The 23,395-nt window shown below is 35.6% G+C and overlaps 1 protein-coding gene across 1 annotated transcript in view; it reads right to left on the reverse strand.

The window, feature by feature from the left end:
* Nucleotides 1–23,395, reverse strand: part of CSMD3 (CUB and Sushi multiple domains 3) — a 558,931-nt gene that overhangs the window by 432,225 nt on the left and 103,311 nt on the right. The window contains exon 3 of the mRNA XM_051611448.1: nucleotides 19,031–19,143. Coding sequence (XP_051467408.1) covers nucleotides 19,031–19,143 — 113 coding nt within the window. The remainder of the gene's footprint in view (nucleotides 1–19,030; nucleotides 19,144–23,395) is intronic.

Below are 23,395 nucleotides of genomic sequence, written 5' to 3' on the forward strand. Positions count from 1 at the left end.
GTACCAATCGTAGAGATGCTAGGAGGAAAGCTAAGGCCTCCTTAGAATTAAAACTGGCAATGGAGTTCAAGGACAACAAGAAAGGCTTCTTTAAGTACGCTGGTGGCAAAAGGAAGACTACAGGAAGTGTGGGCCCACTGCTGAATGAAGTGGGTGCCCTGGTGATGGAGAATATAGAGAAGGTGGAGTTACTGAATGCCTTCTTTGTCTTGGTCTTTACTGCTAAGGCCAGCCTTCAGGAGTCCCAGTCTTCCGAGAGCACAGGAGAAAGTCAGGAGAAAGGAAGACTCTGCCTTGGTTGAGGAGTATAGGGTTAAGAGACCAGCTGTGTAAACTGGACATCCACAAATCCATGGGCCCTGGTGAAACGCACCCATGAGCTCTGAGAGAGCAGGCAGAAGTCATTGCTAGTCTGCTCTCCCTCACTATTGAGAAGAGGTGCCCAAGGACTGGAGGAAAGTCTGTGTCACTCCAGTCTTTGAAAAGGGCAAGAAAGAGTACCCAAGTAACTACAGGCCAGTTAGCCTCACCTCTGTCCCTGGAAAGATGATGGAACAGCTTGCTCTTGGAGCCACCTCAAAGAATGTTGAGGAAAAGAGGGTCATCAGTAGTCACCATGGATTTATCAATCAGAAGTTATGCTTGAGCAATCTGATAGCCTTCTATGATGGCATAACTGGATGGCTAGATGAGAGGAGCGCAGTCTACCTTGATTTCTGCAAGGCTTTTAACACTCTCCCATGGCATCCTCATGGCCAAACTCAAGAAATGTGGATTGGGAATTGGTTGAAGGACAGAGCTCAGAGAGTTGTAGCAAGTGAGGCAGAGTCTAGCTGGAGACCTGTGTCTAGTGGAGTCCCCCATGGGTCAGTACTGGGTTCAGCTCTATTCAATATATTCAATAGTGACCTGGATGAAGGGATAGAGTGTATCCTCAGCCAGTTTTCTGATTATACAAAACTGGGAGATGTGGCTGACACACCAGAAGGCTTTGCTGCCATTGAGAATGACCTGAACAGGCTGAAGAGATGGGCAGGGAGAAACTTAATGAAATCCAAAAAGTCTTGAGTACTCCATCTGGGGAAGAAAAGCCCCATGTATGAGTACAAGTTAGCAGGTGACCTGCTGGAAAGCAGCTCTGGGGAAAAAGACCTGTGACTCATGGTGCAGAACAGGCTGACTGAAACAGGCTACCCAGATAGGTTGTGGCATCTCCTTCTCTGGAGACATTTAAAATCTATCTGGACATTTTCCTCTGTGATCTACTGTGGGTGATCCTGCTTTAGCAGGGGCTTTGGACTAGATGATCTTCAGAGGTCCCTCCCAACCACAACCATGCTGAGACTCTGAGACTAATCCATGTCAAGCTGCTGTTGAATTACATCTCCGGTAATATGCAGGCCTAAGAGCCCCTGAAGTCATCTGTGGAAGGAGCCATCAATGATTAAGGTTGTTTTAGTTTAACATAGCTTTCAAAATGCAACTAATATCTTAAAATAATTAATTAGACTATGCTTTTCCATTATTTCTTTTACTTTTCAACCTAATTAAGTGAAGATTCTTTATTTGAAAGGGTAATTCAGGAGAAAAAAAAAAACAAACAACACAACAAACCAAAAACAACACAACCACAAAAAATGTCCAAAAAACAGGACCAGTTAGTATTGCCTAGAAGTTCTTCCTTGGCAAGGTGTTGGTAGAGCTCTGGGGATGAGAACAACCTGCAAATTAGCTGCTGTTTGATAGAACATAAGCAAGCTTTAGTGGAAACCACCGAACAGGCTCCTCCTCAAAAATCATACCAGTAATGCTGTATGGGAAGTAAGCCCCAGTGCAGTATCCAGGTCTTTTTTTTTAAGGCCTGGGACTCCATGAAAATTCTTTGCATTTGCTCTTGCTATGACAAGCAGGATATTTCAGGTGGTACTAGGTTTCTCTGAACATAAATATATACTGGTATGAAACTTGTATTTTAGTAGAGTGAAACATGCAGGAAAGAACTTTAATAAGTAAATTATACTAGTATGCAACAGAATGAAATAGTGAACACAAAGATGTAATTATATTATTTTATCTTATTCTTTTACTTACTATGACTCTTCATGCTGTACTTACTATTTCTACTTTCCTTTGTTGATCCAATTCTCAAGAGGCACACGTTAAAAATTACTGTTTTAAGGAATTACATTTAAGTTGGATGAAAAGATTTGTTTACACTGTAGTAAAAATGTTTGCTGTTCTATTATAAAAAAAAAGTTTTTTGTGTACAACAGACAGCATGTTAGATTTTCTTACTAAGATGACTAATTGTTTCAAATGTAGAAAGAATGTGATTTTTCAGTTGTTATGTTACTCAGATCCTATGAATTAATGCTGTCTGACAGAGATTTTTAACTGCGTATTTCATCAATGCTTAGAATTCTTCACAGCAAACTCAGTTTTTAAAAAATATATTAATGCAAGAAATAATATTCTTAATAATGAATTTGTAAGTAAGAAAGTAAATTTCCACATTTCACAACAAAGATGAATAAAAGATACAAAGAACAGTACCTCAGCGGTACAAATTTGCTAAGTAACTTTATAGCTTCTTTGAATAATCACCTGGAATAGAAGACATTGAAACCTCTAATTAAATAAATAATTGTCCATACAAGTGGAACAGCTGCAATAATTTAGATTGAGGGACACCCACTATACAGTATCTGGTACCTAGTTAATTAACAGGTTCACATGGTCTAGATCTTGATTAATTAAATGCCCAGTCTGAATCTAGCTAAATTTTTAAGCTGGGTGGCAATTTGAGTCTTTTCTTCAAGAAGGAGTTTTCTTATCAATTAAAGGAACTCTCAACCTGCTGACAGGTATCTTTTGTAGATTGTAAAGCTTTTCAGCTACTGCATCTAGTTCTTCTATGCAAGAATTTGTACATTTCTATACCTTACTGTAAGATTAGACATGATTCGGAAGATGAGTTACCACTTTAAGTTTTGTTACCCTTTTCTATTTTAAAATGCATAAAAATCATGAGAAGACTTTTTTTCCTACAATCTGTAGACTTCTAGCACTCTATTTTCAACACACTTTCACGTTCACAATAATCCAATTATTTTTCTTGAATTGCTTAGTTTTTCTTGGAGTGTCAGCTCAATGACAACTCTCTCACTAGCTGAGGCTCTTTGATAAGGCCAGATAGTGTTTCCTTTTGTCATCTTTCAGTCTTTCTGACAATCTCTTTACTTTCCTGGTTCAGATTGTGAAGTCATGCACTTACAAATTAGATCTCTCTAATATTATGGTACATTTTCCAGTGATAGTACTATGAGTTTCAGAGACTTTCTCACTTGAAATATATCAGTAACAACATAAATTTGGCTCCAGGTAAATCATAGAATGGATAAGCATTCATAAACAAAAAAAAAGGTAATAATTAAATTAAAGAAATAATAATAATAATTATTATTAAAGGCCAAATTCAGTCTTTACACTATATACTACAATTTGGGGGGGATTTTTCCTTTTTTTTTTTTTTTTAAACACTTTTGTTTACCAAAGAACAGGTCACAGACAACTAAGTTCTACTCATACACTCTCAATTATTTGTTGGCATAAGTAGATGAACACTTACCAGAAAAGTTAAAAGAATGTATCATCTACTTCAGGAACTAACATGCCACCGATTAAAGTTAATAGTTTTTTAACAGAACAAGGCACAAGTCCTTTATTGATAGTAATTAGCACTTAACTATGTTTATGTTTTTTCACAGCTGTTAGTTGGCCAGAAAAATTATTAGACAATATAAAAATAGTTCTCTGTATTGAGTTTATGCAGCTTTAATTAATATAATTTAATTAATTAAATTGTCAACACTGCCAAGAGGAATGAACATTCAAGAAGTTATTCTGTAGTGGCAATGTAATTTAATCTGCATTTATAAACTTGAGGTAGAAATATCCTCTCTTAGTCCTTTGTCTTGTGTATAGTCTGTAACACATTCAACTTGCAAACCTTTCAGGAGCAGGAACGTGTTTTACACAAAGGTATTTTTCCTCTTTGAACAATGACAAGTGATTTGATGACACTTAAGATATCTGAAATATAATTCACGTAATATCGTTTCACCAGATGACAAAATGGTACAATTACATTTTTAAAAAGAAAATGAAAGCTGGTATTAATTTGATGAGTTTTTCATGAACTCAGTTTCTATTGCATCAAATTTAGAAGACACCTTAAAAACCAGAAAATTTCCACAATATTCTAATTAACTAGGTCAGCTAGGAGATGAGACCTCAGAGAGGAGATTCTACAACCACTCTGGGAAATCTCTTCATTTTGGGTCAGTTGTCTTGCCATTCACTTAAATGAATATCCTCTCTCTAGGCTCCTTAGAGGTATTTAAGAATGCTCTGACATCTCCCTGCCCCCAGCCATCTCTTCCACAGACTGAAGAAGTCCATCTCCCTTAGCCTCTCCTCGTAGGGCAAGTGGTCTGTGGTGTCACTTCTCTGAACTTGCTGCAATTTATCAACATCTTTCTTCTACTGGGGATCCAATAGCATATGTTGCATTCCAGAATTAAGAGCTGAGGAAAAAGAAGTAATTTCTTCCCTAGATTTACTGACTACACTTTTGTTGATGCAGCCCAGTATACTGTTAGCTACCATTGCTTCCATGACACACTGTAGACTCACCATAACAAGTAGTTGAGACCTTGACCTTTATTCTATTACAAGAATAATCTATTCCATTAAAGATTACTGTTTTCCCAAAATAACCCACTAAGAGAAGATTATATTAGGCTCAAAGGAATTACATGAAATGTCAAGAAGAGAACCTGATACATTCATTTTCTTTTAAAGGACAGGATAACATAGATATGAAAGTTTAAAGAAAGAAAAACATTCAAAGGAGTCTGACTGGAATCACAGAAAAGCTATTGGCTTCTTCTTCCCTGAAGATGACCTTCTCCATGATGTGAAAATCAACACTAGATATAACCTATGATATTTAATGGAAAGATGAGAAGGGTCTGTGGCTCACATCTTGAAATAAAGTCTTTGATTTGCTTCAAAACTCTAAAGATGTTGCCATTTGCAAAACATACTGTTTGAACATCTGAAGTAGCAGCAAAGAATACCAAACCAAGAAGTTCAAATTGCAGAATAAAAACTAAGTGACTTTGAGTAGATATCCAGCCTGTTGAATCTAATGAGTTACTTTAGATAGCTACTAAATATAAAATTTCTCCTTTCTTGAATTTCCTTGTTTCTGGGAAAAAGAAGGAATGAAACCTATTTCTTCTGTTTTCTTTAATCTAGAAGTAGAATCAATTGGTAACCATTCTTAGAATTCTGTGTAATTTCTGTGGCAAATACAAAGTAATGTGTATGTTCTTCCATGCTACACTTAAGATTAAAACTGGAAGATGTAAAGTTTAATTTACACATTAACCTTAAATTTTTAATATTTAAATTATGTGAATGCCATTAGGAGTATTCATTACCAAAAAAAAAGGAAGTAAACTGGGAAGTCACTTTGGCTTTACACTTCTTAAATAGTATATGAGAAGTTAATCAACAGCTTCCGATTCTTTCAGTTTTTTCTGGTTACAAAAATCAAGTAATTTGTAATAAATTTAGTTATACTCCAAGACAAAAAAGAGGCATCAGGGGAACTGTAATGAAGTTCTAATTTTGATCCTGAGTGGAGGAGACACACATACTTAGGCCAGATCTTTAGGCCATGTCATTAAATCTAGAGCAAACCCAAGCAAATTCTATGAATAATGAATTTTCTAGCTCCAGACTTTCAGACACATAACATGTGAAATTGTCAGAAAAATTGGTTGTGGGTAGCAATATGGAAGTGTCTTTGACTCAATCTAGTACTCTGATGAGGAAAAGGTGAACACAACTGAAATACTGTCATGGCTTTTCAGCAATCCCACCAGCTGAAAGTCCCACTTGTACTATGCAGTCAATGTAACATTCATCTGCTTGTAAGACAACAGATGTGACCTAAAGACAGGAACAGCAATAATACCACAAGAACTTCTGTTTTCCATTGTGTCACCTACACTTACATGACAATAGGGGCCTTTAAACTGATTAAAATTTCTGGGGGATAGGGTGAAAAACTGTCTGGCTATGGCTTATCTATACACATACTGTTAATGTTTACTTTACAGCCAGTAGCGAGAAAAGAAATGGAATAATACTCTGGAATTGTTGATCTCTCCCTTCTACTATAGGCGAAGTCTGAAATGAGAATACAGGATATTGACATCACCACTGTAGTATGTTTTGGAGATTCTGTGAGGTAGATCCCAATTGCTTAATTCCTCATATGTGAAAGAATTTATAAACCCAAGGAAAGGTTGGATGTGGCACTTAGTGCCATGGTCTAGCCGATGTGGTGGCTGGACTTGATGATCATAAAGGTCTTTTCCAACCAGGACGATTCTGTGAAAAAATTTAGATCTATGTGTATGTTAAGATTACAGCTTCTTAAGCTATCACTTTTGCAACTATTTCCAATATGTAATACATAATTATGGCTTGGGATTTAAAATGTATTATTTCAAGTCTGCACAGTGATCAAACTGGATGCAAGTGAATATAACAGCTGCACTGTATAATACTTCCATGAAAGACTGAATTCCAAAAATGACAGACTTGATCCTCAGAGCATCTGCAACCCAAAAGAATTTTTTTAATCCAAGATATTCTGATGCCTTTTCTTTTGTGCAGCAAGGGCCAGTTTTGTGTACTCAGTAAACCTGCTAGCAGGCTTTTGGCAATAGAACAACAGACAAGCAGTGAGACAATTTACAGCTGTAAGACTTATATAATCTCCTATTGTCATCGTGCATTACACATCTGTCCTGGTTTGAGCCAGGATTAAGCCAATTTGTCTTTTCACTGATTTTTTTTCCTTCAGTAAGCTTTCTTTTAACTAGCAACTGTGTGTTCTGCTAGGCCGATAAGACAGTGGAATGTTTTTCTAACTACTAAGGTTTCAAGGTTACACCTTCACTCCGCCGGCTCAGACACTATGGGGAGATCTCTGACCCCCCCCCGTGGGAGGCTGAGTTAGACAGACAGCAAAATTGGCCAAAGATATTCCATTCCATATATCTACGTAAGCTCAAAGGAAGGTCAGAGATCATAGAAGACAGCTTCCTTCCTTCTTCTCGCCCTCTCTTCCGTCCATGGCCGGCGTCCGGGGAGGACTCTGTTCATCCATCACCGTCGACCCTTAGGCTCGAGCTCTCCTGACCCTCATAACTCTCCGCTTTCTCCAGCAGCAGCTCCGGGATTCCTCGGGACTCTTCCCAGTTCAGGGGAGTGCTGTGGGAGTTGCTGGGGGTGGGGGGAGGCGAGAGGCTTCTGCCCATATCTGAATATATCTGTATATAATTGTATATATTTTCTGGTATGATTCATTAGTGTTTTAATTAAAGCTGTGTAGTTTAGTTTTCAATCCAGCCAAGTCTCTCTCTTTTTCTCTCTCTCCTTCCCTACCTGGGGGGGGGGGGAGGGGATCGAGAGCATTGTTGTCGGACCTGAGTCAAACGGTGACAACATCTTGCATCAAGAAGCAGTTTGATAAATGTTTTAAAGTAAATGTCAACAGAGCAATGTTTGTCATGCCATTAACTGTATGCATCTCATTCATGCCTTGGTTTGCTGTTAGCATTTGTAAGCCATGCAGCAGGCTGGACCAGAGAAAAGGATGAGGCAGTAATAAAGATTCAGCAAAATCATGTATTTTCATGCACACCAGTTCCCAGATCTTACTCCCTACATAGTCTTGCAAGCACTACAGCAAGCAAACAGGGATGGGGAAAGGAACATGAGGCTAGTGAACCTCAAAAGCAATAATGGCATTTGATGCTAAAATTCAAATAACACTCTCTGCATTACTTTTTTTAACTCCTTTGCCTGTGCTCTAGTTCTGGCTTAATCTCACCAGGTCAGTAGTTACCACTCTGAAAACCTCTCTAATACCACACTTTATTGTCTTGGTCCATTGATCAAAACTGAAATACCCAACAACACCAGTGTGACAAAATCCTGTACTATAGGAGTTTTTGTATAATTTTACAGTTACAACTAAATCTATTTTATCAACAACTAGTTTCTGTCTCCTTTTCTATTATAATCTTCCAAAAAATTATTATTTTGATTGCTTTTTTCAGGTATTTCTTTGGGTTTTGAGTAGCTGTTCTTGGGTTTAACAGATATTATTTTATACTGTACTTTAAAATCTATTATATGAATAGTAACTAACTAGCTAACTAACTAAATGTATTTAATTGATAAATAAGGCTTTAGAAAAAGATCCTTTCTAGTGACTGCAGAGCCTTGAAAAAGCCTGAGGTATTAGTAAGTTTGCATTTCATTACAACTCAACAACATGTGGAGCTGGAGTGTATTTTAGATGCGACAGTAGAATTGTGGATGGAAGTAGAAAATCTTTCCATATGAAGATGCTTCATGACCAGAATAACGTTGTTATTGCTTGCACTAGGAATTTTTTGTGACAAGTATGGAATTGAGCAATGCTACACACTGTAATTAAAGATGACATACCATGTTGTTCTTTTTTAAAACACTACTTGTCTGTAAACATCTTGTCATCTGTCTACTTAATAATAACTAGTAAACTAGAGACGGGATGCTTAGAGGAATAAGCGTACAGGACAGGCTTCCATTTCTACATCACCAGTTCAGACCTGGACACTAAATGCTCATGCTGAGAAGCCAGTTTTCTTACCCTGTGGTTTCAAATAATTTCCCAGATGATGCATATCTTTATCACAAAATCAGCTCTACAAATACCACTAAGTGCATCAGCGTTGATTATCTCTTCAGAGAGACTGGGAGTTGAATACTACAAGTGGCAATGATAGCTGGTCTTAAAAGAACTACAAGCACCTGTTTCACACTGACAGAACAGTGAGGGAAAAGCAACATAAATGCTAAATGCAATAAAAACCAAATCTAAATCTTTGTGATCCTAATGCTTTAATTTCTTCTTCAATAATACAATAAATATGTAAGGAAGTCTCCTAGTGTTCTATTTTTTATACAGAAGCAATAAGATTGCTTTCTGACAATAAGGTCTGTTCACTTTCCCTGTATTCACTTTAGATGCCATTTTATAGCAGAGAAACTACAGAATGGAAGACAAAAAACAAATGCAAAGAATATGTAAGAATTCTGCACCAAGACTCAAGCTGATATTTTTATGAATTTTTTAAGCCTCCATTGCCATTATTTTTAGAAAATTCTTCAAAAAAGTCCTAAATGTAATAACTGATATTTTCAATGTATGTAAGCTTAGAGGTTTTTAAATCAAAAAAGTTATCAATAATTCATTATGATTTTTCCTTAGGATAAATGTATTTGTTTAAAAGAAATATGTTTGTTTGGGACTTTTAAAGAATTTCTAATATAGAGCTGCATTAAAAAAAAATAATAATTAAAATGGTTTCAATATTTTAGGACATTTTTTCAATTTTGTCTACAATGTGGATCTTAGATAAGCAGCTTAGCTAATTAATTTTTAGCTATAACATGCCACTTATGGTCAATGGGATTTTAGTGGCCTGCTGCCAAGCATATAACAAAGGAACAACTTTTTTTTCTCTATGTTGTTCAGGTACAGATTCATCAAATGAAAAGCAGAATTATCAAAGGCAAGTAGTTTCTCCAGCCAGAAGACTAGTAATCCCTGTAGATGCAACAGCTTTCAGTTATTTTAGCATAAAAAATAAATAAATTATAAGGTATTTGACTAACCATCTAGTTCACAGCATTATTATCCAGCCATTCTCAGAGCAGTCTGAATTTACACTGAGGATTGCTTGTATGACCTCATTGGCTGATGTGCAATTTTCTGCTAAGAATTCATCAAAAAATCAAGTTCCTTCCAAAGTAAGCTTCTAACAAGTTTTAGTTTATTTTAAAAGGCAGAGAATTCCATGCTGAGTAAACAGTTACTCCTTTCTTTGTCTTAAAATAAAATTGTCTTAATCAAGCCTAAGTAGTTATCATGGTAATGTTCTGGATTATGTCAGTGACTGATGCAACTGGATGCTTAATTTGCAAACCTAAAAAAAGGTTCACCTGTTCCCAAACATTTTATGTGACATAATTTGTACTGACCTTAGTGGCAGCTTATTATGGTCCAAAAACGAACTATAAATTTAAGGAGCAACTTTGAAAATCTGTTAAGATGGCAAAATTAGTCTGTTCTTAGGTTACAGTTCTGTGTTATTGAGATGCATGTTCTCATGTGTAAACCTCTTCACCTGTAGAGTTTCCTATTGACTTGAAAATTAAGTTTTTAAGATTACATGCTGAGTATACTTAGCCTTTTCTTGCAGATCTTCGTATTTTCATGTTATTGATACAAAAGTTCTATCAAAGCTAACACAAATAAAAGCCAAAATTCTATCAAATACCAAATGCAGGTTGAAGGATTCAGCCACATACTTCTAGAGGTATAAGTGCCTATCACTAGATCCATTTTAATGAACTTTATGGCGATTTCACAGTCTGCTGTTGTATATTACTGCTTCAAAATTTCATTGAGTTGTAACTTAGGAAAAGTATGAAGGAAGCCACTCCTTATAAACACAAAGCTGCATTTAAATTGATACTTCAATGAGCAGTTTATTAATTCCTACAGAATACTGTTTCAACTGTGTTGGATTACAGTTATTGCTACTTGTCTAAACATGGGATCAAAATATGAATCTTTAATTAGATTCCCTTAAGATTTGCTATTGTCACGGTACTGTATTTAATAGCATGGCAGTCCTGTAGCTGCAGTACATAAATCCTTAAAGAATACCTCAGAATCTCTTGGGAAATTTCTTTCGAGATTGCAGTGTATATTAGATTTTTTTTTTTTTTTATGACATTGAAATTATAAGAAGAAACTAATGTAAGGCTGACATATAATTAAGATCTCAAATTAATCAATGTCTTGGTTAAACTTCAATATGAGGCATGTATCAAAATGATAAATTACAGTACCATAGGCTGACAAATATGGCTTATTTAACAACATTATTCTGAAAGAAATAAATTAAACAGAACATTGAAATAGTAAGTGGAATCTTTACAGACTAAGGGAGAGATATTATTTCTTCCAATAATACAACATTTCTTAAGACAGAAGAGACGATAGGTTACTCATTGGTTTTAAATTTTCAAGTAATGACTCTTTTTTTTGCAGATGTTGACACAAATTACTATCTTTCCATTCATTTTTCCTGGAACAAAATTATGCATTGTTCTCTGGCTCTCTAATTGATCAACTTTATTTATTTATTTATTAAAATTGATCAAAGAAAGTTCAGCACCCAGCAGACAGCAATGTAAGTCCAGCTGGTAGTTATGGTAGAATAAAAAACTAGGTAAAGCACAATAAAATACTAATCAAGCACATGTGCATGAGCTTTTTTCCTTCACATTTTCTCTCTAAATTAGGATGACAAATTCGTGGCATCAGGACAATCTTTAACTGTACTTTTGCATATTCTTAATAATGTGACACAGCCATCCATATTGAGCCTTTGAGAGGTACTACCAGTTAGATACTCCCTCCTGCATGGCACAGTCCCCTGCCTCCAGACCTCTACTCTTGGACAATGTGCTTCTTGCCTGGAGCTCAGACCCTTAATTTCACAAAGCAATTGCTGTTTGTTCAGCTTCACAACTACTATTTCATGCTATTCATCCATGTGAGTGGTAATAACATGGTATCCCTCTCAGTTCTGGTTAGGAGAAAAGCCGTGGCTATGAGGAAATAGATCCAGAAGATTAACGCATAGTGAATAGTTGTTTTCAAGGGTTTGGCCTCCTTAATCATAGTACCTCAACTGAAGATGAAGTGAAACTCCTGGGTAGAAATGAAACCACCAGATCAAGGCAAAGAAGAATGTAACTGCAAGCAGTCTTGCTTATCTTAAAAGGAGAGCCTTTAAAAACAGTCTTGTCAGGGATAGAGGCCTAAATACAGAGTAGAAGAGAAGAAAATTGAGCCTAGGATTAGAAGGAAGTCTGGGTATGAAGAAGTAAAATTGAGATGCTAGACTCAGAATCTCCTGGGAAGCAATCATGAAGAGGAAGGACAGCCAGAGAGACAGAAACATTTTTTTTAAAAAAACAAGCATCTATTTTAAGGGGAAGTGAACTTCGGCAAATGACTCATGCAGCTAACAAGGGAGCTACTTAATAAACTACATTGCAAAGAAGCATAGGAAAAAAAACAAACAACAAAACTGGAAAAAAAAGGATAGATGACAAGAAAGGAGTATAACTGTTGCTTCAGTACTTAAGGATGAAAAGAAGGCAGCCCACTGAGTGGCAGCTGAGACCCTCCATACACTCCAGGAGCTGGCACCAAGATGCCACTAGCTCCAGTTGCTGATACCACAAGCCAGGAGCACCTACATCCCCAGTCTGACTCCAGTGACTGGCACTGAGCCATTGAAACCCTTCACAACACACAGAGGATAGAGAGTGAGACAGTTAAAAAAGGATTTAATAAGAGCATAGCACAGATTGTGATGATCATGTGGAGGGCTCAGCCAGATGGTACTGACCAGACCCACTGGACTCAATGATCTTTCGGAGGTCCCTTCCAACCCCCCATAACATTCTGTGATTCTGTGATTCCCTGATTTTTCACACAGACATCACAACACTCAAAAAACTATCAAAATGCAGAAGAACAGCACAAAATAATTTGTGATTTGGAACAAAATACCTTAAGACTTTAAAATCCTATCTTAAAGACAAAGATTACTCTTGTATTCTTGTGTGATGAGCTTACTGCAGTGCTTAAGAACTTAGCATAAGAACTAAGAGATGCTAATGCTAAGGGCTCTGTAATTTAGCAGATAAAAGAACAAGAGCCAGTTACTGGAAGTTTAAAAATCAGAGTTCAAAAATCTTACATCTAAGTGAGGCAGATTGATCACTGGAATCAAATAAAGTTATAGCTGCCTTAAATCTTCCTGTCTTCAAGAACTGAATATGTTTCCAGAAGTTAATTCTTCAGCCAAATACAAATTAGTGATTGCAGCTTCAAGAAAACGGTGTGTAATGCAATAAAAATCAAAGAGATTAAGTCAGCAGGCCTACATTTCTTAACTTTTTCTGGTTCTATACAGGAATGCTGGGAAAAATACCATATATAGGTAAAATATTTAAAATTAATAAGCACCAAGACAATCTGATATTGATTTCATAAACAGTGATTCCCTTCTGTGTTACAGCATAGCAAGTACTTCTGGCATTAGGATTCACATGATAGTCCTCTGTCAGTGATGTCCTGTGACACACAAGCTACACTGGATCAACTGGAAGAAAAAAGAATTTTCCCAGCCAATACTTGCTATGTTTAGTAACAAAGTTAAGTATTAACTGACAGAGTGTATTTTAGAAATGTTACTTACTATTTTAAAACAGATTGGCTAGGAAGTTGTCATGTGGCTATACATCTCTTTATGATACATGGAAAAGAATACTGATTTATAGTTTTACTAGTTGAAATATCTGAGGTATTTTGAAACTTTTAATAGAGTGGACTTCTTGTTTTGCTTTTTCTTTTCTGGATTGATGCTGAAGTACCAATTATATGATCAAAAGTAGGATAATCTACTATTATTAATCACAGCATAAAATTTGTGCAACTGTACTTCTACTGGAGATAGACGGCAAACACAGCAATATAAAAAAACCCACAACACTTAGCAATATGATCTAGCACCTTATTTTATAGCTTATATAGATATTTATTCTTTATCTAAACATTGGTTATGATTTGATAACTCTTTTTCATTTACTATATAAATTTCATAATATTGCAAACTGTGATTTTCCTTTTGCCTTCCTTATTCCAAGCAGTTCATACTCCCTGCCACAGTAATGAGTATCTTAAAGAATTGTATAATAAAATCAAAGCCTGATAAAGCATCTTTCATATTTTCTATGTCCCTAAGCATTAAAAAAAATATATTTCTGTATCACATTCAACTAATAGTAGATACAAGTCTATGATGAGACATAGTTGGGTTGTTTTCCATCCACAGTTAATATTACAAGACCAGAAGAATATGCTAGATATTTTATGTGACTTCCTAGACAATGTGACAGAAACTTGTACATTGAGCCAAAACGAAGAAACTCTAGCACGTTTTTTCTTTCTTGTTATCCAACAGATTGAATTAAAATAAAAATTCCAAATTTAGATTGCCTTTTTATGTTTAGTAGGTTTACTTGTTAGATTTAGTATGTTTTATTTTCAAAACAGGACTTTGTATGCTGAATATATCTGTTTAGGTAATATGAAGCCTTCTCTATCTATTTTTTCTTTTTTATTAAGGCCTTGCTGAAGCTACCTTATGACAGAGAGAAGCAATACTCAAAATAGCTATGGCAAAAATCTGAACAAACAATAAAAAGAGCATATAGTATCTGTCAAATAGTAAGCCTGCTGACAACTTTACAGCTTTAAGTCTGTGGGGTTTACAACTCCAACCTGGCAAGCACATTTTGAGTGGACCTTTTGTAGATACCACTGCAGCATTCAACAATAATTCATTTGTACTCTTGAAATTTTATAATAAGTGAGCAATGATTTATCATCTTAATACAGATAGTATTTCATGAACCTTTCAAATTACAACATGCAGGAGAGCTAAAAATAGATTATCTGATTTGTTCACATTCTCTAGATTTATACCAACTGCCAAAATCATTAGCATCCACATCCTGGCACCTTTAAGTCCTACTGGTATTTATGATCTACATGCTTCAATGATCTTAGTGAAGCTATATCAGCTACCAATTTTTCTTAATTTCTCTTAATATTGCTGAAATAAATGCATGATAGGTCCCTAGAAGTCACTAGATGGAAATTCTATTCTGTTAATAAACACCATCTGCTCCCTTCTTTCCTCCCCCGTCTCCCCCCATTACCCATAAAGATGAGATCAGTCTTGAAATTTTTAACAATGCTCTCAAAGCCCTCTCAAAAGCTTTTTAGCAGAACAGCTGAATTCCTATAGCATCACTCCAGCACAAACATGAAGGCCATTTCATTATTTGTACAGTGTCAAATAATTCAGTTTTATGATTCAGCTTAAAAAATATACGGAGCAGTATAAAACACATAAAATTATATCTCAAAACTATATTATAAATAACTGCAATTCATATCCAGGACATTCAGAGCTTTCACTGTAAGAATTACCTATATATTAAGATATTTCTTTCTTTCCCAAGATCAACAGGATAGCAAAAAAAAAAAGTCTACCATATTTACTTTGAATAAAGATGACCATAAATTCTAGCAGTAATTTTTTTAAGGAAGTCAGTGTTTTTGCAATGTCAGCTACCTGTTTCATAGCTGTAAAATAACCCAGTAAGAACAAAAGGAAGCACTATTCAAAGCAGCATTAGGTTCACTGAAGCCCCTTGCTGCACAGGTCAAGTGCTAAGTTACTTTCTCTCCCAGCAGCTGTTACCTCCCAACCCATGCCTTCAACTAATAAAGCTGCTTATGTATCTTAGGACAACAGGAAATGGTAATGTGTGCCAAAGTCTTCTATTCCAAAACCAAAATAACCATATCAGAGAAAAATTAAAAAAGGGCACAGCTACACTGTGACTTGGTCTACATTATCAAATAGAGGATTAAATATCGCATTTTTCCTCCATACTTTTGTACCCCTACATGTTACACAGACTCTGAAAGCTACTAAAAGAAAGAAATAAAAGGTGCCAGAAACATTGAAGAAAAAAAAACAAACAAGTCTCAGAATCAGTGGTCTTATAACTCTCCCATTTCTCACTCCAACCAGGAAGGCTGTGTTACTAGTCAATACAATTGCTGTTGGTAATTATTGTAGCTTGTTTTTCTTAAAATTCCTCATTTTGCAATGCATCTCACCATTTGCTATTGTCACTGTAAGTGATGTCTTTTTCTTTTGAGTAATCTATTTCAGTTTTCTCTCATGAAATGCTTTTTCACTAGCATTATTGTGCTACATAGAGAGGTGTATTTCTCAGATATGTTCTTACCGAAGGAACAGAGAAACTGAACATACTTCTTTCTGTGGACAGTGGTACCAAAGCTAACCCAAATATGCCATTTGATATTGAGGAAAGGTGAGAGGAGACAAAGAAGGAGAGAAGGCTGGAAGGACGGAGTATACAAACTGAGGCTTATGATACTGATGATAGAAGGCCAGAATGGGCAATTTTGTGGTCTACTGTGTACTTAGTTTCACTGGATGCAATTGCAGGGGCTTACAGACAATGGCCCAGCAGAGTACATCTACTGATGGTAAAATTTTATATCTTTTCATACACATTTTCATTTTCAGGAGACCAGAAATATACTATGTTCCTCCATGCTATGATCAAGAAAGCCCATAGTAGATTAATATTTCCCACAGATTCTATCAGGAGTTTCTTGTCAACTTCCAACACTCCTGCAAATATGTCAAAGATGGGTCAGATGAAGCAATGTTTCTGGGCTTTGTTTATTTGGGGCGTGTGTGTTGTTTTGTTTTTTGAAAATAGTGAACAGTAATGCATACCATATATAACCATCTGTCTAGGTCCTCTATTTTCAAATATTTCAAAGTGAAGTATTTTAAATGACCACTGATTATGAAAGGTATGTCACACTTTTTTTCACATCATACCTGGATCTAATGCCTTCAGCTATGTATCTCAACTGCTCATCCTGCCCTCTCATGCTATCTCAATCATTTTACTTTATTGCAATCATAGGTTTCAAATAATTTCTGTCTTGATTTCAAATTATATATCCATAATGGACCACTTGGTATGTGGTCTGGTACTCACTATGCATATTTTTTATCAGAAAGCTAAAAAGGAGCTCCTGGACAATCAAAATTTTTGGGAATTGGTTACTATGTAGAACCAGATCTAAAAATGTTGATTGCAGGATTATACACAAAGAGTACAAGAACAAACATAGGGATTTCCCTGATGTGATTATAATTTAAATACACCTATTCTCTCATGTCAAGGAATGATGCATGAAATGAATGTAACATGATGAGTTTTCATCTCTTTGCTAGCGGAATATAAAGACAGGTAGCTTCACAGGAAGTCAGAAAAACACTAACAGAAAGAAAAATCCTCACACTGAATTGATGCAGCTCTTAAAAGTAGATCTAGCCATGGAAAGGCAGTGAACTGAAACTCTAGGGTCTGGCCTAACTTCTTCCAATAGTGCTGATTTCACAAAATGAAACCTCAGATTCAAAAATTTGAGTATCAAATTCAAGGTAACAAGTTTATGTTTTGTTCTACATTGCTGATTTCTGTGCTGGAAGGTAAAATTTCCCCACACTTATCAGTGATACAGGAACGTGAGTTTTATTAATCGCCATGTTACTGTAACCTAGAAAGGAACTACATAAGGAGTCAGTCATATGTGCAAACAAAACTCTATTGGTGATCTTCCATTTCAGGTTTAATCACTCTCTATCATAAAAAATGTATAATATACTGTTAGCATTGGTAGTGCAAAATTTATGGCAAACAAGGTATAAGTTCAGCAGCAGATACCATATATAGTGAATTTGAATTTCTTAACTTACAGCACCAAATCAATGCAAATCAAAAAATGCTACGAATTTTCTTAGAATGCATGAGAAATGCATACTATGTTTTGCATAGTTAAAAATACATAGAAATTGCATAGTATATTTCTAAATAACATTTTTGTAATAATGCTGCTGCTTCGCAAAGTTACTGAACACTTGAAAAATTAAGATTACAGAGTAGCTATAAGCCAGCCAAAAAATAATTGGGACACTTAGCATGAATTAAATAACTACAAAGTAGCTATAATCCAGCCCAAACCAGCTACACACAGCTTGAATTTCTATTTTGTAGACTACCTCTTTCTTATGTGCAAGTCAGAAAAAAAGAATATGTGTAATTGCCTCATTTATTTTCTATAATAACTCCAAGGACAATAAAGGTCTGAAAATTCTTTTACATTTTTAATTTCATAACTTGACATTGGTACATCTAGTAGGAAAACTTCTATACAAGTTGGCATTCTAATGCAACATACCTGAAGGTATGTCAATGGCTGAAGATATTGTACTACAGAGTGTTTCTGGGCTGTATTTTTATGGCAGCCCTTCATTGCATTACGAGTTTTCAGATCTTTTCCTAGTTATCAAAGTGTTCCTCTGCTGGAGAAAAACAATCAAACAGACAAGCCAACAAAAAGACAACCAAAAATATCCCAAACAACAAAAGAAAAAAACCAAGTGTATGCGTATATCCTAATAAACTTATGTTTGAGTTCACAGTCCCAGTGCCAAGAAATTGATTCAAAAATATGGATGGATGATACATTCCAACTCTTCAAACACGACTAAAGTGAGCTTGATCATTTACAAAACACATACAATATTATGTACTTCAGGATTTATGAAATAGATGTGCCAACTCATTTACTTCAGTGTCTGTGTGAAAAATACAGACACTTGTGAAAACTCCATTAGGGAAGTACCTTTTATATCAGTTCAGAGAACTAAGTCAGCATTTCTCATGTGCAAAAGTATGAGAAGGTATCTGTTCATAAAACTTGCAGATATAAATTCAACTCTCTAGTGAAATTCAAGAATAACTTGTCCTGTCTTGACAGTAACCTGAATAAGCATAACTTAGAAGGACTAGAAAGATTATTATGACTCAGAAGTTTAAAAAGTTGACATTATTAAAAGTAGCAAAACATTTGTGTCTGGATGGGACTATAGAAAGAAGAGGTTTAAATATTTGGATTTCAGATGTGAGTCTATGTATCTGAATGACTACATGAAAAGCAAACATTTTAATTTGTATAAGGTTATACACGTGTATTTGTATACATTTTTGTGGGACATTTAGCTAATTTTATATAAAGATCAGAGAAAAAATCTACAGTCCTTTGTTCAGGATGTCTTACCTTCATAGTAAACTTTAAAGCCATGAGCACTAACAGCAAAGTCACTTGTCAAGCGCAGTGAAAATACAGATTTTGTACTTGTCACAGGTGGAGGAAGATGAAATCCTGTTAACCTACAACAAAAAAGCACACCTCATGGTTAATTGTCTGAAAACTAAACTTGTGTGTGACAATTCACTGTTCCAAATGACATATCATCATGGAAAGCGTAACAGAATTAAAAAATACATCGTTTATATTACCTGAGAAAATTATTTTATACAATAGTTTAAGGATTCAATATAAACTTTCAGCAGTTTTTGTGGACACTGAGCTACATTGGTTTGGGAAAACTGTGCTAAGTAGAGACAATAGTAAGATATAGAAACTGAATTTTAAAAATTGTCCAGATTATTAAGAGATTAAAATAAAACCCATAAACCAAGCTCTTGCTCAGAGTAGGCTTAACATGAGAATTAATTCAGGTTGCTCAAGATTAACCTTTTCCCTTTCCAGTCTTAGAATAAATCCAGCATTTTCTTTTTTTATATATATACTTTCATGACCATGTTTTGAATTACTTTTCTATGTGAAAGATAAAATTCATTGTACGCACACACAAATAACCTCTAAAACTCTTCTCTACTTTCAATAAACACCACTGTAAAAGTTAGGTATCAAATACAACTGACAGAGGTATTTGATTTTGTAATACATCTTTTTTAGGATTCTAGAACACCCCACTATTGTAGACACTTAAAAAATAAATAAATAGATGTAAACTCAGATGGTTTTAATGGAAGAAATAGTATATTTTTAAATTTTGCTTGATTTAAGTACTGCAACACTGCAAGGCACCAGCCCTCAGGACCCGGAACGTGTGGGAAGTGGTGTAGAAACCCCACTGTAACCCCTAAACATCCCAAAGGGATGTCTGCATCCCAAAAGGCCTGCCTGAAAGGATGGACACAACCCTGATGGCTGCAGGTACAAGGATTGAGATAAGGGTTGGAGGGGGGCAGGTCCACTCCAGCTGCTCAGTCTTATGACTCAAACACTTGCTCATCCTTGTGAAACAAGGAAACTGCCTATAAAACAGGGGGCTGCAATGGTGGGCTTGGGGAGCCTCACTGACACCAACTCTCCCCCACTGGCTGGCCCAGTGCTGGATCCAGGACTGGTGATTTTCTTTTATCTATGTTTTCTTCTCCTATTCTCTCTGTCTCTCTTCTTAAAATCATTAAGTCATGCAATGCCTAACCACGACTTTTTTCCTCAGGTCGTGCAGCTTGAACATAAATGTATTGTGACTTATATTGTGACTTTTTAATCAGACTTTATGACCGCATAGCCTGGGATAATAATTGAAGTACCAGTATTCCTTCTATAGTCTTGATTAAACCTAATATTCAAATACAGACCTTGAGTGTCATTTCACCTTTGTCTAATCACAGGGTATTGGACAATCGAGCATTTCCTTGGACCGTGACATTTTTAGCACTCTCCTGGAAGAGCCACATCTGAGACAAAGGTTGGATCCTGCTACTCCTGGGTTCCTCTTTTAGGAGGAGTTTAGAAAACAAGGGGGTCTGATCTGAATCTCCCTGGGTTGCCCTACTCGGGTCATGGTAAACGGCTATGGTGTTTATGGTTGCTTTAATACTTCTGCTGCTTATATTGCAAAACATCATAAAAAGTTTTATATTGTTCTCTGATGGCTATCTACTTGGTGTTCTTAACACATACTCTAAATTAATGGTTGCAGTATTATTGATTTTCCTTGATTAATCTTTGGCAAAAAAGCCCACATTAGCCCATTTATTTTTTTTCCAGAGAATATTAATTGAGTATCTTTTCCCTTACTGAAACCATTGTTAAACACATTGCAACAGCCAGTACATACTATTGGTTACAACCATGACAGGTATGAAAACCAAATGGTATTATTACTGACAGCATAATGACCAGAACATTGAAAAACATGAGCAGACGTAGCACTGATACCTAAAGACATGTATATACAGATCTCTGTCTATGCAGCAAGTCATCAGTGTGTGTATCCAGAAACCTATTATTTTATTGTCATTGGCACCTTCATTACTAATTATGTTATACTGACTTAATTAAAGAATACTGAAGAATTCATACTAATATTCAAAGATGGAGAATTATTGACAGAATACTTAGGATTTAGGAAATGCATTTTTTATTTGATTATGAGAATACATTTTTTCTCCAACAATAAAACAAATTAATAAAATACTTACCTCTCCACAGTAGGTATATACATAATTCTTTGACAAGTCAATATCAGAGCAATTTTCCTGTTAGCTTGTTCATAAGCCAATAAATACATTAATTCACTGGCAAGTATCTCCACTTGAAAGTAAGCTGACCTAACATTAAAACATGCCAATAGTTTTAATAAAACTTTAATGTGGAACACACAGCAGGTCTAACCAGTATTTATTTAGCTACTCAATTATGTGAGGGAATTGTGGATATTAACACATATCCAGCAGGAAAGAAATACACATATATCCCAAATTATTTAATTTTCAGTGGTAAATATGCACAACTTAGATGGATAGGGGATTTTTAAAATGAATGCATATGTTACTAGTATGGCAAGCATTACAGCACCTTGTGAAAAGCACATAATTATTAGAGCCATTTGATATCATTCAGCTTTCAGGGATGTGCCTTTTTTTACCATAATTATGCTGCATTTACTCAGAAATTTTCAGCTTGTTTCTTTAATTCGGTTGCTACAATTACATTTATATTAAAAAATGCAGAGGTTTTATTTGTGGTTTAGTGGATGCAAAATAAATTGAATTTTTTGATAAATACAAATACAACATTCAAATATCATTTGAGAAAATACTATAAATTTTCAAAAGGGAATGAAATGTAATTTGCTCAGACAATTGAAGTAGCCTAATACTTGTTGAGTATTATTCACGGGGTACTACAGTACATTGACCTCAGATCTTAAGTCTCACTTGTATGTAAAAGCCAACAAAAAGTCATAAATTTTAGCTAAGTATTTTTCTTTGCCATTTAAAATGAAACATGGCAAATATATAATAACTACAAGAGATGTCAGGTAAGCAGCAAAATGCCTGCAAGATAATATATATGCATAGGTCTGACTGTCACTTATTCAGACATCAACTTTTTTCAAATTTAAAATACCTAATGGAGCGGATTCAGGTGTCTCGCTACTGCTATGTTAGTCACAGTGAGGTGTTTGAGACCCCAGCAGAGAGCTGACAGATAAAACATCACACCAACATGAGACCAATGCTTGTCTGGATTGCTGGAGGCCACGCAGGACACCTAGGGATTCTAGATGTTATGTTGGGAACTACAATCACCCCCTTATAGTTTACCAATTTGGCTGGAGATATTATACTAGGGCAGGTCAGTGGTTTTCTGAGTGTGTGGTGGGGGCAGACCTTCATTCATCTAGTCCTTACTCCCTTTCCCTTTTTGCTTCTGGATTTAACTGAAGTGTTCCCTGAAATACTTAAAGAGATCTCATAAGCAAATTATACTAGCTCCTGTGGTGAGAAACCACGAGAGTAAAAGACAGTATCTGACATTGCAATACATTTTGTTCTGTCTCAACTCCTAAAAAAATGAATTTTTTACTTTTAAGGTTCTATTGGAATATTTGATTGAGATGCTGTAGTTCAGCTACCGAGTGCTATCCAACACAGAACAGCAAACAGATTTGTACACTAATAAACTGCATATTAATGCTTTTGTTTGCTTTGTTGCCAGCTTCTAAGAAAATTGAAATGTGTCCATCTAGTAAATTTTGAAGCTGTGAATATGAAGCATGAAGTTAGTTGACTATACAGGACTCTGAGACTGTGGGAAAAGACTGAGAGGTATTTTTACCCAAGACTGAGAAAAAAAATCTCCATCATCACCATCATACTCTTTGACAAAGAAATCCTCCTGCTGGTTGTTTACCGTAACTACCCTCTGGTGCTACTTTCATCCTCCTGAGGAAAATAAAAGCTGATGAGCATCCAGAAGGGCATCAGAAGTCTGAGAACACCATGACAGAAAAGAGATAGCTTCTAGGAAGTTTCTACACTATTTTAACTAAATTAGCAATAAGATTTTTCTGCATTCATTATCTACTTGAAATATGTATTGGTAATTTTTTAAGTGGATTGGTAATAAAACTGTTATATTCTTATTTATCAACACTTCTTGGCAAAATCAGACAGGGTTTGACTCCTCAGATGTCTCTAAGTATCTAGGATGCAAATGCAGAAAATTTCCTGAGGTACAAATGAATTGAGTAAAGGATGTTTGTTTCCACCTGAGGGGCTTGTTTTGAAGAAATCTGAGTACCCCCTCAGCAAG

The sequence above is a fragment of the Apus apus genome, chromosome 2 (genome assembly GCF_020740795.1).
Source record: "Apus apus isolate bApuApu2 chromosome 2, bApuApu2.pri.cur, whole genome shotgun sequence".
In the NCBI taxonomy this organism is placed as follows: Eukaryota; Metazoa; Chordata; class Aves; order Apodiformes; family Apodidae; genus Apus; species Apus apus.